General features: G+C 54.2%; 1 protein-coding gene across 1 annotated transcript; it reads right to left on the reverse strand.

The window, feature by feature from the left end:
• Nucleotides 1–1,078: 1,078 nt before the first annotated feature.
• On the reverse strand, nt 1,079–6,528 carry LOC108540630 (uncharacterized). The gene is made up of 4 exons (XM_017889774.1): nt 5,957–6,528; nt 4,927–5,032; nt 4,320–4,474; nt 1,079–3,626 (listed from the first exon to the last, which is right to left on the reverse strand). Exons 1-4 carry the CDS (start codon nt 6,363–6,365, stop codon nt 3,226–3,228), a joined length of 1,071 nt encoding a protein of 356 aa, XP_017745263.1. The 5' UTR covers nt 6,366–6,528; the 3' UTR covers nt 1,079–3,225.
• Between the last annotated feature and the right edge of the window lie 11,146 nt (nt 6,529–17,674).

Genomic DNA, 17,674 nt, shown 5'->3' on the forward strand with positions numbered 1-17,674 from the left:
CTGCACAGGGCCCTGTCTCTACGCCAGGGCGTCCCCACCAGCCCTGCGCAGTGTCAGGGAAATAGTCATGGTGGGCGGGTGACACTCCCCCAGGGGCAGGACTGTTGAGAGATAGCTGAGAAAGGTCAGCACTGCAGGCAGGGGGCCCGTGGTGAGCAAGCCCTTCTCACGCCGAGAGAGCTGACAGGCATCTGACCCGAGCATAGGCGCACATGCCGGAGTTCGAGAGGTTCTGGCTGGGCCTCAACCACCCTCATTGGCCCTGGCAGCCTTCTGTCGTGTGAGCCTTGCTCCTCCCCTGGGGACGGCTGAGGCTGACGGCTGATGTGGGCATTGCTGAGGGTAACCTGTGGCCCAGTGGATGTGGCCCAGGTCTAGCTGCAACGCTGCACTCCCCCAACGTACGGACCCAGGCTGCACGCGCCATCTCGCAGCCCAGGGCACTGCTCCTCCTGTAAGCTTGGGCCCCGAACTACGCTGAGGCCAAGGAGGGAGGCGGCTGACATACCCATGGCCCATGCAGAGGTGGTGGGAAGCTGGACTCACCAGTAATAGGCAAATCCCGGACCAAGCAGAAACCACCCAAGACGCAAGGGGGCCATGCGCAGGGCGGTGGCCACAGGTAGAACCCGGCCCAGCTGTGTGTGGTGGAGTCCCCTCCCCCTGTCGCTAGGGCTCAGCACAGCAAAGAAAGACCAGCTGCATCATCGCTGGCGGCCGTCTGTCCGCCTGTTCGCACCTGCACAGTCCAGAACAGCCTCCCCCCGAGTGAGGATCGTCTCTCCCCTGCGCGCCAACCCGGACGGCCCGCACCTCTGTGGAGTTAGGCTGCTGCTCCAGCGTCCTAACTCTGCCAGCTGGCACTGCCCTGTGCTCACGCCACACCGTCCCAGGCCCGGCCCTTCGCCTCCCCTGCAGCCTTGGCTTGCCACCTTGGCCTGATTGAGCACTGAGGCTCCTGGGCACCAGCCCCGCATCACTGAGCACCGTGCTGCTTCCCAGGCCCCCACCGCCACCGGCTCAGGGGTTCTTCCCAGCGGGCGCTGATCATGAAATCGACATGCACACAAGTCGTCTCGGGAACTTTTTAATGAAAGTGTCGGCAGTTCTTTTTCCCACGGTGGTATGTAGGTGGCTGAGCTCAGATTGCAGCTGCTAAGACACCAGCCACTTACCGAGAGAAATCCAGGCTGCTTCAAACCCAGAGCCTGAAGCAAAAAAGTATCACTTCTGGTCAGGGAGTCTTGAAGCCATGCCTTGAGGGAGGTCACACTGGCATCTAGGCCTTTGTCTGCATTGCAGAAGGAGAGCCAGGTCCCCTCCTGGAGAACGCTGCGTTCCCCAGCCCCTCACCAGCTTTGCCACCACACAGGCTTTCGAGGCAGGAGGTCAGTAAGACACAGTTCTAGACCCAAAGCGACCATCAGCTCTGGGGCCCTGCAGGAGAGGAGCACTTTTAGAACATGGAAAAGTGTGGTCATCCCATCATTAGACACCACACATCCTACATAAATAAAGTCATATGGGGGAGGTTGGGGAGGGAACAAAAAATTGGCACAGACACTGAGATTGGCTTCCAGTCTCAAGGTGACAGATGCACATCATGAGACCAGAGGAGACAGAGACAAGGGCTGGATTTGGCTTTTCTAAGCAACATGTGTTCCTGTGCAGGGCTGGACGGTCACTGAGACAAGAGATGGAAGCCAGGACAGGGGAGCCCACAGGGCCCAGACAGGTACAGAGAGCAGAGGCTCCTGTTGTGTCCTCACCACCCACGAGAGTGACACTGCTTGCAAACAGTGGCTGTGCTTACCTAGCAAGAAAAAAGCAAAACTAAATCCATACCACACACAGACGCAGACAGAAAGCCTTCAAGTGGCTGTTTTCTGCTCCCTGCCTCATCAGGTCCACAAGCAGAGAGAAGTGTCAGGTGCACGGCCCCGCTGTCAGGCTCTCTGATGAGTTGTGGGCTCAGCAGGAGCTGCCCATTTGACACACAGGGGAAGCCCACTCCTCCCACCTTAGGAGCGGTCGCCAGACAGAGCCACACTGGGTGCTGGTATCATCCACGGACCCCACACACTCTCTTGAATTCGATCCTGCTTCCCTCTGGGCAGCTGCATCCTTTCCTCCTGCAGGACCATCTGGAAACTCGACTCTGCTCTCCCTTCTCTCCTCTCCCTGCCCCAAACCACTCTTTCTAAAAGGGGTTATTTCTTGAAAATACTTGGCGGTCTCCACGTTTCTGTTTTCTTTGAGCCAGGTGGTCATGAGGATTTACAAAGAATGCCTGGGCTCCCCTGCAGGTGCCGGCAGAAGGGGTAACGAATGGTCCTGTGCCTCCACCTGCTCTGGGAGGGAGTCTTCCATCTCTAAGGCTGGCCCCTTCCTAACCCTCCACGTATCCTGTTCTCCAGAGGCTTCGGAACCCACTCCTAAGAGCAGTGGGGCCAGGCGCTTAGAGGAAGAGCAAACGCTGCCAGGACACGGATTATCCCCAGAGTACGTTCCAGCATTGTATTAGGTATCTGGATCTGTTAGGAAAAATAAATTAGAAACTACGTATAAAACTTAAAAATATTCAAGTATCAAAAGGTTATTTAGGATGAAAGTTTTAAAACAAGTCATCAGCAAGCTGCTACCACCAAGCGGAGACTTTTACAAAAGTTGAGCGAGTCTGCTAAGCTGAGAGGACAAAATGAAGTCACCTGTGCTGGGGCAGGGGCAGGGACACCTGTGGCAGGGAGTGTATGGGCAGAGAGAAGCCAGAGAAGTCCAGGCCTGTGGAAGCCAAACAGAAGAGCGTGCACCAGAAGGGCGGTCAGGATCCGGAGACGAGGTCGCTCTCCCTGCAGAACGAACCCTAAAGTGCGTAGCCTGGGACTCCCTCCCTGGGGGTCCTGTCCCCCAACATTTCACAGCCTGCCTGGAGCTGCCTTCCAAGAACAAACACGGCAACAAAAGACCCATTTCTGCACAACAATCCTTCTGGAAAGAAAAGCTACCCAGTGCTGACTGAGCCTCTCAAAGCCTGTTCTAAATGGAGTGTGGTTTCTAAGTCAGGGAAATGGAAGAGGCCCCACCCACACAGGGACAGGGCCATGGCCCCACAGGATGAAGCAGCAGCGTTTATTCAAGATACAACAGTGTGGGAATCCGGTCACGTTCCCTTCTCCCTGGAGAGAGCGCATCTTGACAAGTGATCCAGTAGAAACCTTTTAAACTCTATAAGTTAAGTTCATAAAAACCACTCCCTTCACCCTGTCTCCCAGGGCCCGGCCTGGACTCTGAGATGCACTGGCTTGGGGTGCCCTTGGGTGGCCGCAGGGAAAAAAACCACAGTCTTGAGGCCAGTCTGGGCCTTCCAGACCTAGGCGGGATCTGCCCAGTCCACCTGTCCTTCGGCTTTGGGTCGCTGTCTCTTGGCAGGTGGCCCAAGGACACCTCAGGAAGGTTTGGTTCCCGCTCTATGGATGGCCCGATTAGCCAGAGGTTTCCAGGCCATCTGTTTGCCTCCTGGAGATGGACTGGGGCCCTTAGACTTCGGTGGAGAACAGGATGCTCTGTCTCTTGCTGTCCGGGGCAGGGATGGCCTCCAGCTGCAGGAAGTACAGCAGCACCTGGACCTGCCCGGGCAGAGTGGGGAAGAGGAGAGCGGCTCAGAGGGGGGCTCACAGCAGCTGGTGGGGAGGTCTTTGGGGCTTAAGCCTCCAAGTCCACCTCAGGTGCTGGAAACCCCTGCTGGTGTCATGAACCCCTTACAGTGAGACAAACCATGACTTGCGGGGGGGGGGGGGGGGGTTTATTTCAGAGATGCACAGGGCCTTGTTCTATCCCCAGGCTGGAGTACAGTGGCTCCATCATGGATCTCTGCAGCCTCTAACTCCCTGGGCTCAAGCGATCCTCCTGTTGTCAGCCTCCCATGTAGCTAGACTACAGGTGTATGCCACAATGCCTGGCTAATTTTTCTTTGTATTTTTCTAGAGGTGGGGATTGCTACATTGCCCTGACTGGTCTCAAACACCTGGTTCGGTTATCTTGCCTTGGCTCCCAAAGTTGCTGGGATTACAGGCATGAGCCACCCCAACCCGAACATGAGGGTGATTTAAGCTTCCGCAAAGTGCACAGCAGGGGACCAGGAGGTGGGCCTGGGCCGGCCGCATCACTCCCATCCCATGCGACCTAGGCAAGTCCCTCTTTTCTGGATCTCCGCCACCACTACATACAATGCAAGTAGAATGATGGGCAGGGACTGGGGGTGGAGAAGGTAAGCATCTGTCAGACTGGGGTGACATGGGCTGGAGCCTGTCTTCCCATACCTGGGACTGACTCCAAGGACCAGCTGTCGTCATGTGATGGGCTGGCTTGGATTGCAGGGGAGTTTGCTTCTTCTCGAGGGATGGAGCAGTGTGGGCCAAAGACAGCTTGGCGAGGTTGTGCAGGGACATCTATTGACTGCCTCTTCTCTGCCACCCTGTAGTAGGACTGAACAGCGGCGGCTGTTTCAATACCACCACCAGGAGAGAGCAGAGGTCTGTGCCATGCTAGAGTCCTCAGGGCGGAGCAACCTTGATCCTGGCTGTGCGCAAGCTGACTCCAGCCCTGGTACTTCTGGAGTCTCAGCGGCCCCAGGAAAAAGGGCAGCTCTGGGGCTGGTGGAGAGGGTCTCCTCTATGATGTGACTGGAGGGGTAAGAGGGGGGTTCAAGTGCACTGGCTGGCCATGGCAAAGCTCTGAGTTCTTTGTTAGGGCCACAGTGCAGAGGGAGGAGGGTAGCAAAGAGGGAGGCAGGGGCAGGTGGCAGTGTGCTAGTAGGTCCTTGGAGGCAGGTAAGTGACTGCAGACAGGGATCAGGGGAAAAGGTCCTCAGTCTGGAAGTCTCACCCCATAGCCTGGGGACCTGCACCCACAGGAGAGCTGGATTACCTTTTCAGGTGGTCCAGAAGGAAAAGGAAGGTGAGCAGGTTGGCCTCCGGCAGGGACAGCAGCAGGTTGAGCATGCAGCTCTCCTTTGCAACCGGGTCTGAAAGAGCTGGAGAAGGCGGTGGGTTACTCCTCAGGGTCACAATGAGACAGAGACCTCTCCCGAGGTGGTTACGTGGAGTGCCTGGGTCTTGTGTCCCTGCACAGCCCAGGCTCATCATCCTCAATCCCACAGCTCTGGGCCCCAGTGAGGAACCTGTAAGGGGTGCTGGTGTGGGGTATGAGCCACCTGAACACCTTTTCTCTGCCTCACAGGGGTCAGCAGCACCCAGCAAACAGCAGCAGGAGGAGCTGCGAGAGCAGCCACTCACCGGCAGAACTGCCCTTGGGCAACTCCTGCCACCACCCCCTCCCCAGGGGAGCCCAACGTAGGGGAGGCTCGGCGTGCAATGAAACGGGAGTGAGGGACACAAGGAGGTGGGAAGTGGGAGCGCCCCAACCCCACCAAGTACGCAGAGACCCCCTCATCGTCCTGGACACCACAGGACCACCTGTAGGCTGGGTGTGCATGGGCCACGTGGGCAGAGCTGCCCTAAGGGTGATGTGGAGGTTACAGGTGCCACATGCACCAGCGCCCACTCTAGGCATCAGCCTGCAGGTTGACTAACGGTCAGCCCAGGTTTGAACACATGCTTGACTGGGCTAGGACCCATGGCTAGAGCACCTGGGTGCTCCTTCAGCCCTGGTCTGCAGGAAGGAAGACAGCAGACATCAGGACCCCACAGCACAGCAGTGATGACCATTTCACCCTCTTGGTCTCTTTGAGGAATAGGGACGGGGAGCCCTGTGGGGATGGGCAAGGTCTACCAGGACAGGCTTGATTTTGGTCCCGTTTTCTGAGGTTGGGTTAAAACACCGACCATGGCAGAGGGGGCACAGCTCGGGTTCCCACACCTCACTTTTCACAGCCTCCAAGGGCAGCAGTGCACGTGGAGGAGACATCTCCCACAAGGCCAAGGCCTCCAGTGCTCACCGATGCCCTCGGCGAAGTTGGGGTAGAACTCATCAGTGAAGAGGGGCTCGGGCAGCTCACGGAAGTACAGCTTCAGCGTGCCTGCGATGGCGTTCACGTCCATCTCGCTCATCATCACCGACACGTCCTTGTTATCTGGAAAGAGCACGGAAATGCAGCGGCCTCCTTCAGGATCCCAAGTGAGTCTCCCACCATCCCTGCCTTGGCTCAAGCACCGTCCCTGGCATGCTGACCACTGTGCAGGTCTCTCCCGGGCTTTGGGCAGCTCATCTGACCCCTCCCAAGAGCTGTGTGTGGTTCTGTGTCTGCAGAGTTGATGGGGGTGCATGGGCATTCCCATTCTTCTCCCCTGCTTGGCCCGATGTGATGGCCAGGAGGAGGCCAGCACAGCAGGACACAGCGCCTGCATGGGAATCGGGCGGCTCTGCTCTGTACATAGCAATCACCCTTGCACCAGTGTCTTCTGATGGCAGGAAGGCTGTGGGAGAATCTGATTGGTTTCAGTGTTTGAATCAGTGTCTTCCTTTGGCCTCAACTGGCCATTGGTGCTTATGTCCTCACCACAGGCTAGCTCTATTCTGGGCCCCCAGAGGGAGCTGAAACTACCACAGGCCCTCCCAGGGGTGCTGGGCATTCTAGGGGTCCTGGTCAGGGTCAGTGGTGTGTGCTGCAAAGAAGGGTCTGCAGGCACAAAATCCTGTTCCTTTGAAGATGCTGGGAAGGACCCTCTGGGGTCTCGATGCCCTCCCCTGACAGTTGTGGTAGTTCCAGGTCCTTCATAGCCTATGAGGGTTGGTGAGATAGAGGCGGAGATGATGGAGCCCTGGCCTGAGTTGGGTCCCATCGGTGCCCTCTGTCTGCCGCATCCTCACACAGCGCAGTGGACAGGCTGCACTGAGTCCTGGGCGTCCACCCCCAAGGCAGGAAGGCCAAGGCCCCACAGAAGCCCTGGTTCACCCCAGCAAATGGCACGTGTATCAAAGATGGTTTGAAAACTGGTTTCTACAGAAGCTTTTTTCACAACTCTTGTTTTCTCTTTTTTAAAAATAATAAAACANGGTCCTACCGGTTAACGTTTCCCAAGGATCTGAAATGTACAGCCAGAGTGACACAGAGAAGCAAAGGGTGGCAGGACGTCTCCCACCAGGGGCTATGTGGCCACAGGCTCTCATTCTGCATCTGGCCCTGAAGGTTTTCAGAGGCCACACTCCAGGCCTCAGGGACCCCACCCTGAGAAGCCACATCTGTGAACAGGGACCGGTCAGAAGCCACACACAAAAAGGAATCTCTCAAGTGGCACTTTCCCCCAGAGTGAACCCTAAGCAGAGGCAGGAGAGGATAACATGAGGGATGGGGACAGAGTGCGCTTTCTCTGGAAAGGGAGAGTTTAATACCCCAGCTGGGAGCTTTAAAAAATTGAAACCCTGCCTGTAATATCAGCACTTTGAAAGGCCGAGGCAGGAGGATCACTTAAGCCCATGAGTTTAAGACAAGACCAGCCTGGGCAATGTAGTGAGACCTTGTCTCTATAAAATAAAGTTTTTCAAAAACATTAGCCAAGCATGGTGGCACGTGCCCGTAGTCCCAGCTACTCGGGAGGCTGAGGTGGGAGCATCACGAGGCTAGAAGGTGGAGGCTGCTGTGAGCCAAGATCATGCCATTGCACTCCAGCCTGGGCAACAGAGCAAGACCCTGGCTCTACTAACTAACCAAGTCACTGGAAACACAGAAACATGTTAAGCAGGAGACATTCTTCCCTTTGCTTCAAAAAACAGCCATCACTGGGCCCCTCTCCCCTTAAAAACCCAGAACAGGCAGCAGCAGCTAACAAGCAACCCAGAGTCCAAGTAAACAGAGAGACAGAAGTAAACAGAGAGACAGAGAAGCTGTCCAGACATCAGGCGGCTGCCTCTCAAAGCCCCCCGGAACCACGGCCCACATGTCAGCCCACCTTGCCCCTGCACACCAGGTTTCGGATGTGGGTCCACAGGGCAGTGCCGCGAGCACACCGGTACTTTTCAGCAGAAGCTGCCCGGCTCCGGCCCGCCCGGCCGGGGTGGAAGTACTGAAGGAGGCCCTGCATTGCGGCCGGGGCGGGTGGCGACTCTCGCATGCTTGACCTTGCTGCTCTGGGAAGCTGGTGGGGCTAAACGAGAGCTTCCAGCCTCCACGGCCTTTTGACCAGGCTTTGAGGGAAACCCCGCCCCACAGTCCGGTTGGCCAAGGTCAAAGCTTCCCATTACCCCGGGTTCCACTTTTTTGTCTGCGTGTGGGAAGAACATCCTCCCACCCCAGCCTATTGGTTACGGGAATTTCCAACGTGTCTCCATCTCTAAAGCCCAGAAAAGCTGAGCTTCTTTGTTAAGTGGCTAGTTTCCTGTTGCCCAAGTTCGGAGACTGAGTAAAGTATGACCGCTCAGCCTGCCTTGTGCTGGAAGCACTCTAGACTGTCCAGAATCTGCACCACTCCCAGCAGGTAACCCCAATAATCACATGCAGTGCCCCTGATGGACCCAGGGCAGAGGACACCCTGCTCCGGTCCTGCTCCCCCAGACTAAGCTGGCCGAGCAATGTGCAGCCTGGGCGGGGCTCCAGCCAGTGCCCACTCCCCAGCACTGGTGCTGTCCAGCGCCCACCCCAACCTGGCACTGATGCTGCCAGCTGGGCTCTTTATTGGGCCCCTCTCTGTGACTCTCAGTGACTGAAGACCAGGGTGTTGGCCTCCGGGCACCAGCTCTCACGGCGGTCCTGACTGGCAGCTCCAGTGGGAAAGGCCATCCCGAGGCTGGCTCTGTTCCAAAGAACTGAGTGTGCTCCGCAGAGCGGAAGTCGTATAAAGCATAGCATGATAATTAGGCCTGTGCCTCGGCTTGGCCAACCCCAAACTTGCTCAAGGCTGGCACGCTCTCTCGTGAAGTTATTTAAAGCACCAGAGAAGTAAACAAGGAAAAGAAGGGGGTTTGGAAAAACAGATGACCAAGGGGAAACAGCAGTTTTCCCTTAAGGGAAAAACTGAGGCACTCCTGATACTTTCCAGGGTCCCCCTGGGTTGCAAGGTCTTGGTGAGGAATACGCCTGCTGCCTGGCCAGGGACTGGATGGGCGGGGGCCTGTCTGCTCACACACAGTGGTCTCCAGAGGAGGACTAGGTCGCTGCTCATCTTCCCCCGAGCTGGGTAAGGCAGGAGCCTTGGAAGAATGACCTTGGTCAGCGGGCCTGGCAGATAGTGGCCTGGAGGTCTGCCTAGAAAACTACCACGCACATCCATCCCAGGGAAGTGGTGGGGTGGGGGCTGAGGGAGGCCAAAGCCCAACTGGGGCAGGTGTTGCATGCTGCCCTGAAGCGTCACTGACCACCCTGCATGGTGGCTCTGCTGGGGGCCCAGCACTGCCCTGCTTGCTCTGTAGTCAGTGTGGCTGGACTGAGTCACCAGTGGGCAGCCAGAGAACATCCTCTTGCCCACCCTCAGCAGGGGCAGGGAGGAGGCTGAGTAAACCATCCAAAGGAGGAAATGCTCATTCACTTAGCTCCTTGTAGACAACAGCTTCCTCCACACCCATCGTCACCAGCCTGGATGGTCCAGCAGGGCATCCCCAGTTGTTCCCGTCTGGGCCCCATGTGTCTGCACTATAACCTACTCCCACGGGTGGGTCTTTGCTGAGACCACCAGAAAACCTCTGTGTTCACCAGGAGAGAGATCACAGGCCTCCTGCTGAAGCCTATGACCACAATCTGCTCTCCTGAGATCCAGCCCGCACCTTTCTTTTTTTTTTTAGGATGGAGTCTCACTCTGTTGCCCAGGCTGGAGTGCAGTGGTGAGATCTCGGCTCACTGCAACCTCCACCTCCTGGCTTCAAACCATTCTCTTGCCTCAGCCTCCTGAGGTGGGATTACAGGCACCTGCCACCATGCCCGGTTAATTTTTGTATTTTTGGTAGAGATGGGGTTTCACCATGTTGGTCAGGCTGGTCTTGAACTCCTGACCTAAAGCAATCCACCCACCTCAGCCTCCTAAAGTGCTGGGATTACAGGCGTGAGCCACTGTGCCTGGCCTCTATCCCACTTTTAGCTCTTTGCTGCTCTTCTCTGATCCCAACTAGTCTCTAACATCACTTCAAAAGGAACACCCCCTTCTCCCTTAGGCTAGACTATAACCAGCATTGGTGAGGATGTGGAGAAATGGGCTCTCATACATGGCCACTGGGGATGTAAGATGGTGTAGCCACTCCAGACAACGTAGGGCAGTTCCCCAAATAGTCACCTTGTTGCACAGCCCAGCAATCTCACCAGATGTCTCCTAAATGAATGAAAACATACGTCCATATAGAGACTGGTACCAAGGACATGTTCGTGGCTGCATCAACCTTAACAGCCTAAACTAGAAATGATCCAAGTGTCTGTCAAACAGTAAATGCAGAAACAAAAACATGGTATATGTATGCAACGGAAAATTAGTCATAAAAAGGAATGAAACAATGCTACCACATGAACAAGTCTCAAAAACAAAATGGTAAGTGGAAGAAATCAGTCAAAACAGACCGCTCTAGTATGATTCCATGTTTATGAAATGTGAAGAAATGGGCAAATCTCTAAAGACAAAAGCAGATCAGTTTGGGTCTGGGAGTCGCTATAACTGGGAACAGGGGCCGGGCACTGTGGCTCACATCTGTAATCTCAGCTCTTTGGGAGGCTGAGGCAGGAGGATTTCTTGAGCCTAGGAATTTGAGACCAGCTTGGGCAGCACAGCAAGACCCTGTCTCAAAAAAAAAAAAAAAAATTAGCCTGGCATGGTGGCACATGCCTGTGGTCCCAGCTACCTGAAAGGCTAAGGTGGGAAGAGTACTTGAGCCTGGGGCATCAAGGCTGTGCTGAGTACGGCTACACCACTGCACTGCAATCTGGGCAACAGGGCAAGACCCTGTCAAAAAAAAAAGGAACAGGGAAACTGGATTGTTGGTAAAAGTTGTACAGCTCTGTAAATTTACTACAAAATCATTCAGTTATAAATAGATGCATTTCATGGTACAAAAGTTACAGAAAAATGTAGGGTCCAAAAGTGGCCCTCAACAGAGCAAAGAGGACCTGGGTCACTATCCATGTTGATAGTGGTATGCTTCTTCAGGAAGAATCCCATGGAATCTGTGTAAGAATTTGTTCATGTGCTCTTACATGTTCATGATGTTTACATCTTCAAATCTTCCCCAAATATTTGTTCAAAACAAACATCACTCATTTTGTGTTCCTGCTTCAAGAGACCCCCTGGGGCCTGCCCCTCTCTAAGTCTGTTTAAGAGGCTACTTAAGTTTCTCTCCTCTTGGCACCTCTGCCACACGGACCATGTCTCTCATCTCAGAATGCCCCCCAGGCACATCAGCGACCCCTGCACGGGTGAATGGCTGGGTGGATGAGACCTACATGGCCCTGAGATAATCCTTGAAATACAAGTGGGGATTGCATTTTGCACGCAAGTCGGGATCGCTATTTTGGCTGGTTTGTCTCCGCTGCTGGAGAGTAAACGTGGAGGACAGGGCTTTGTCCAGTTCATTCTCTGTGGTATCTCCAGGATCCAGACAGAGACATAAAACATACATCTATATCTGTAGGTTATTTAATACATTGTTTAATGGATCTAGAGTTTATATATATGTAGTAAAATATATATTGGCACAAAGCAAGTACTGTTACATGCACTGGAAATTGCTGAGCCAGGCACCTGCCCTCTCACAGGTGAAGCTGCTGAAGCTCCCAGGTGTGGCTGGGAGGCGGCAGGCCAAGCCTGGGGCTTCTCCACCACGCTGGGCATGCGCCCCATGGTGGTCGGGGCCTTCATGTTGAGAGGGCTGGTGAGTTCACTGAGTTTGGACTCCCACATCCATCCTTGCACCATGGGCAGCTTTATCTTAGAAGGCTGAGAATTAATTCCTTACTTTTTAAAAAAATTGTAAAATATGCACAATGTAAAATGTCGCACTTGAAATTTTTTTTTTGTTTTTTTGAGATGGAGTCTTGCTCAGTCGCCCAGGCTGGACTGCATTGGTGCGATCTCGGCTCACTGCAAGCTCCGCCTCCCGGGTTCACGCCATTCTCCTGCCTCAGCCTCCCAAAGATTACAGGTGCCCGCCACCACACCCAGCTAATTTATTTTATTTTATTTTTTAATAGAGACGGGGTTTCACCGTGTTAGCCAGAATGGTCTTGATCTCCTGACCTCATGATCCACCTGCCTCGGCTTCCCAAAGTGCTGGGATTACAGGCGTGAGCCACTGCGCCCAGCCTACTTTAAGTATTTTTAAGCGTGCAGTTCAGTGGCATCAGGCACATTCACGTTGTGCAACCATCACCACCGTCATCTCCAGAACTTTTTTTTCATCATCTCAAACTGAAACTCTACACCCATTAAACAGTAACTCCCGGGGGCAGGTGCAAAAAGAACAACTTCCCATTCCCCCTGCCCCAGCTCCTGGTAACCTCTAATCTACTTTCTGCCTCTATGGACTTGACTACTTTAGCTACCTCATGTAAGTGGAATCATACAGCATTTGTCTTTTGTGTCTGGTTTATTTCACTTAGCAGCATGTCCTCAGGGCTCACGCATGTTGTAGAATGTGTCAGAATGTCCTTCCTCTTGAAGGCTGAGTAAATATTCCATTGTATGGATTGACAGACATTCACTAGCAGGTGGACGTCTGGGTTCTTTCCAGTCTGAGGCTGGCATGGTCAGTGCTGTTGTGCACATGGACGTATCCACCCAACTTGGTGTCATCTTTGCATTCACAAGCTGTTGCCAGGCACTTCCATGGGCTCTTGGGGGAACAGGTGCTGCAGAGTGGGCAGTCCAACAGGGAGACTGCCTGAAAATGGGTGGACCTCACTGCATGGTGGGCACTTGAGAGCAGCTGCCAGGGAGGCACCAGGAGGGCCCTAGTCAGACCTGCTGGCTTGTGCCTAGTCAGATGCCCACATAACCTGGGCTGGCAGAGAAGTCTGGGAAACTCCAGCCAGCCAGAGCACCAACTTCAAATGAAGCAGAGGCTCACTGGCAACAACAAAAATGAACTCTGATGCCCCCACTGGAACGTGAGTTGTAAGCCCAGCAAGTCACATAAACAGAGCAGGAGAAATGGGAGAAGACAAAAGTCTATGACTTGATATAATGTTGCCTTCTAAGGAGAATAGACAGGGCTAATGTGATTTAGCAACCTAGAAAATTTGCAAATGAAGAGAGATGCACCTATAATCCTAGCACTTTGTGAGGCCCAGGAAGGAGGATCATTTGAGGTCAGGAGTTCACGACGCACCTGACCAATACAGTGAAACCCTGTCTCTACTAAAAACACAAAAAAATTAGTTGGGCATGGTGGCGCGTGCCTGTAGTCCCAGCTACTTGTCAGGCCAAGGCAGGAGAATCGCTTGAACCTAGGAGGCAGAGATTACAGTGAGCCAATGTCGCACCACTGCACTCCAGCCTGGGGGACAGAGCTCTGTCTCAAAAAAGGCAGAAACAACTGAAGGAAGAAATTCCTAACGGCAGCAAGGCTCCAACTTCCCCAGCTCTACCGACTGGTGACTCCCTCTTCCATACCCCATCCCATGAATCTTGGATGGATGTTGATGCCTTCACCTTGAAAAATCCCTCCCTGAAGATGCAGACTCAATGTCCCCTGCTCTGTGAAGGCATCTCTGTCCCCTGACCTCACTTCCCAAATAACCATGCCATCTGAGCCAGCAGTCACTCTGGGCCAAAGTCTGCCCCAGCTCTTGGCACATTTGCCACATCCTTCCTTTCCAGCTTCTCTGATCTAGACCGTGAAGGCTGGGGACAGGGGTCTTCTCGTTCTTGGGGAGACCCCCAGGCATGACACACAGGAAGCCTTCCATGACTAGGGTGGCAGAGGGGGTTCCTGGTGTCTGAGGATGGACCAGGATGGTCTCGCTCACTCAAATGGCTCATTCAGGCTCGGGGCTGGCTTGGAAAGGACACCCGGCTTGGGTCCTCTTGCACCTGCCCACACACAAGGGCTTTGATTCGTGCTGTCAGTGGCTCTTTTCTGAACTGTGGGCACCACCACAGCTTTGTCCCTGCTGTACTGTGTATCCCCTTGCCTTTCTGGCTCTGAACAAAGCAGCTCACTCATCCTGATTTCTAGAGCCCCCACCCCCCGCCGCCCCCACCTTCATGGAGCCTCTATCGTGCAAGAAGGGAGGTGGGGACCTGGCAAGTCATCCAGGACAGGTATTTGAAGAGCAGGAGCCAAAATCTGAGACTCGTGCAAGTGGTTCCTAAACCCAGCTCATCAGCACCATTAAGGGGAGCAAAAAGCCAGACCGGTCCAAGCCCCCAGCCCAGAAGATCCTGACTCCTGCTGCACACGGACAGGCGCATGAGCAGCTTTGCTGAGGACTCCTTTCCATCCCAGACCCCTGCCCTTGGGGAAGCCCCTGGGGCCTGCCAGGGGCCTCTGCCCTCATGGTTGGATCTGGACACTCCTGGGATGCTGAGGCTTCTCTACCTGCTGCAACTGCCTCACCTCACAGGAGGGTCTCTCTACTCAACTTCTCAGTCAAGGTGCATAAGCAGGGTGGGGGCTGTAGGCCCCTGTAGCAGGCTGCAGACAGCCAAGCGCCTCCCACACGGTCCAGTGCAGAAGGCACCTGGTGTCACTGGGAAAAGCCCAGATTCAAAAAGGGTGGGCTCCAGAGTCATGCACACCCTCTCTCAGGTACCCCTGTGTAGAAAACAGTGTCCACAGGGGAGAAAGAGACCAGGCCGGTGTTGCAGAACATCAACGGCATAGTCACCGCCACTCCTCCGACTTCCTTCCTCCCGGGATCCCACAAACAACCCCCCAGCTGGGAGCCTGGAACTCCAGGGAACAGGGCAGCCGCCGCCTACTTGGCATGAGTCATGAATGCCCTTCACGCAGCAATCGGATTCCTTCCTGTCTAGCCATGGTTCCCACCCATCGCTCCCACTGACACAGGGACCAGGGGCTGGAGCCAGACAGTGTCTGCTCCATTGCCTCCTCACAAATGACAATAGATAAAGATAAGAACAGCAGCAAACACTGACCCCTCCACCCGTGAGAGCATACATCTCTCAATCCTCAAGGCTCCATGGCCCCCCACCCCAATTTAAAGGCGAGGAGGCTGGGTGCGCTGGCTCACGCCTATAATCCCAGCACTTTGGGAGGCCGAGGCGGGTGGATCGCCAGAGGTTAGGGAGGTCAGGAGTTTGAGACCAGCCTGGCCAACATGGCGAAACCCCGCCTCTACTAAAAATACAAAAAAATTAGCCAGGCATGGTGGCACATGCCTATAATTACAGCTACTCAGGAGGCTGTGGCAGGAGAATCGCTTGAACCCAGGAGGTGGAGGTTGCAGCGAGCTGAGATGGTGCCACTGCACTTCAGCCTGGGCAAGAGAAGGAAGAAAGGAGGGAAGGTGGGAGGGAGGGAGGAACACATTTCAGTGAGTGGGACAGTAACTCGCCCAGGTCACACTGAGTGTGGTGGGGGAGTGACAAAGACTCTCCTTGATGGAACTCATCTGGTCCCTCAGCTCTTTATTCCAGCTAGATCCCCTCCTTGGGCATGTTCTCAAGAGTCCAATTTTTGCAAGAATCCTGCTAAGTCAGTTAAGCCAGAACCCCTTGCCCTTGCTATCTGATCAGATTCCTCATCCCATGCCATCCCCCAGGGGAGATCGACCACTCTGGCCTGTTTTCAGCAAGAATCCTGTCAGGTCGGTTTCATCAGAACCCTCTTCCCCCTGATGTTACTTCATCATTTTCCATCCATCAACCCCTACCCTTCTTCTTGGCTGTAAGTCCCCACTTGTCCATGTGAATTCAGCATTGAGCCCATTTCTAAGCTTTCCATTTCTAGTCTTTTCCCCATCACACTAGCTACGAATAAAACCTGCTTTTACCACTTTAATGGTTGTCCACCTTGGGTTTTTCTTCGACACTTACTGCTCTCCTCTTCCTCAGGATGGGGTGGGGTGCTCAGCCAGCACCCCTAGACTGACAGAAGAGCACAGGTCATGTGCATTAAGTACGTCAGTAGCATCACAGAAAAGAGTTTCAAAAGAGGGCCTGACACAGTAACACAGGAAGAGGCCTATCAGCTCTTTTCTCTCTTTCACTGAGACCCCCAGTTACTTAGCAACAGTACTCAGAGGTCCTGGTTCAAATTCAGCCACTCCCAGGATTCCAGTGGTTGAAGATCTGGATGAGCTGAGTCAATGGTTGGCAGCACTGGAACCTCTACCTGGTTTGATGAGCTGAAAAAAGGAGCCGGGCACCCAGGCTGTGAGTATCCCTGGGCTGAGTGGTGAGGCTGTGCCAGATGCAGGCTGGACTGCGGGGGAGGAATGCCCCAGGCTGGGTAGGGGAGACGGAAAACATGGAGAGTGAGAGGGAAGGGGGAGCAATGGGAGCACAACCGGCTTTGCAGTCTGCTCCCTCCACCTCCCTGAATATCCGGGACCCTGATTCTGAGCAGGTTAGAGAAGCATCTCCTGAGTGTCAAATGAGCTCTCTCAAAGATCTGCTGTGAGGACCAAATGAGAAAGCATATGTGGCCAGGCACAGTGCCTCAGGCCTGTAATCCCAGCACTTTGGGAGGCTGAGGCAGGAGAATTGCTTGAACCTGGGAGGTTGCAGAGAGCCAAGATCATACCACAGCACTCTGGCCTGGGCAACAAGAGCAAAACTCCAGTCTTAAAAAATAAAAAAAACCCTTAGCTGGGCATGGCGGGGCATGTCTGTAATCCCAACAACTTGGGAGGCTAGGGCAGGATTGCCTGAGCTGAGGAGTTTGAGGTTGCAGTGAGCTATGATCCTGCTATTGCACGCCAGCCTGGGAGACAGAGCTAGATACTGTCTCAAGAAAACAACCACCACCACCAAAGAAAGCACATGTAGAAAAGAGCCTGAGCCGTGACCATCACCCAAACTATGACCATCACTTGACTAATGCTAAAACACTTCAGATCTCAAAGGAGACCAGCACCAAGTACTCCATCAAGAGCGGTGTGGCCCATCTGTGTGGTAAAATCTCCCATCATGAGAATCCACAGAAAGGCTGGGAGGGTGAACAAGATAGTGCAGTGGGACAGGAACAGGGCAGCTGAGAGCAATTTTTAGTTAATTTATTTTGTTTTAGACAGGGGTCTCACTGTGTTGCCCTGGCTGGTCTTGAATACCTGGGCTCAAGCAACCCTCTTGCTTCAGCCTCCTGAGCAGCTGGATTACAGGCACGTGCTAGAGGAGCCTTTTTGATATTAAACCTGATCTTGAAGTACAGGGAACCTCAGGAAGCCCTGAGCCACTGAGTTCCCTTATAAGCTTCCAAGGTAGAAAAACAGCCAGTGGCTGCACCTCCCAAGACGTGGTCAGCCAGGCCAGGGTGGCCAGAAGGGGGTGAAGCCGGCACTTGGTAAAGATTTGCTGATCTGAATGACAATGTGGAACCCATCAGCAAGATGACAAGTTACTCAGGGAAGGGCCATCCTCTCCCTTCATTCTTCCTGGCACTTGGTATTTAACCGCAAGAGGATTTTTACTTCCTGCTTAGGGAGGGAGCTGGGGCTTCCTGGGGAGCCCTGTGCTTCCAGGGGCATGTGGAATGCCAGACCCACTACCTCTAGAGGCCTCTTGTGAAGATGGAAGAGAGAGCTGTAGCCACAACCCACTGATACAATGCACTATAAGGAAAG

Source organism: Rhinopithecus bieti, unplaced genomic scaffold (genome assembly GCF_001698545.2).
Source record: "Rhinopithecus bieti isolate Rb0 unplaced genomic scaffold, ASM169854v2 scaffold_19723, whole genome shotgun sequence".
Lineage (NCBI taxonomy): Eukaryota > Metazoa > Chordata > Mammalia > Primates > Cercopithecidae > Rhinopithecus > Rhinopithecus bieti.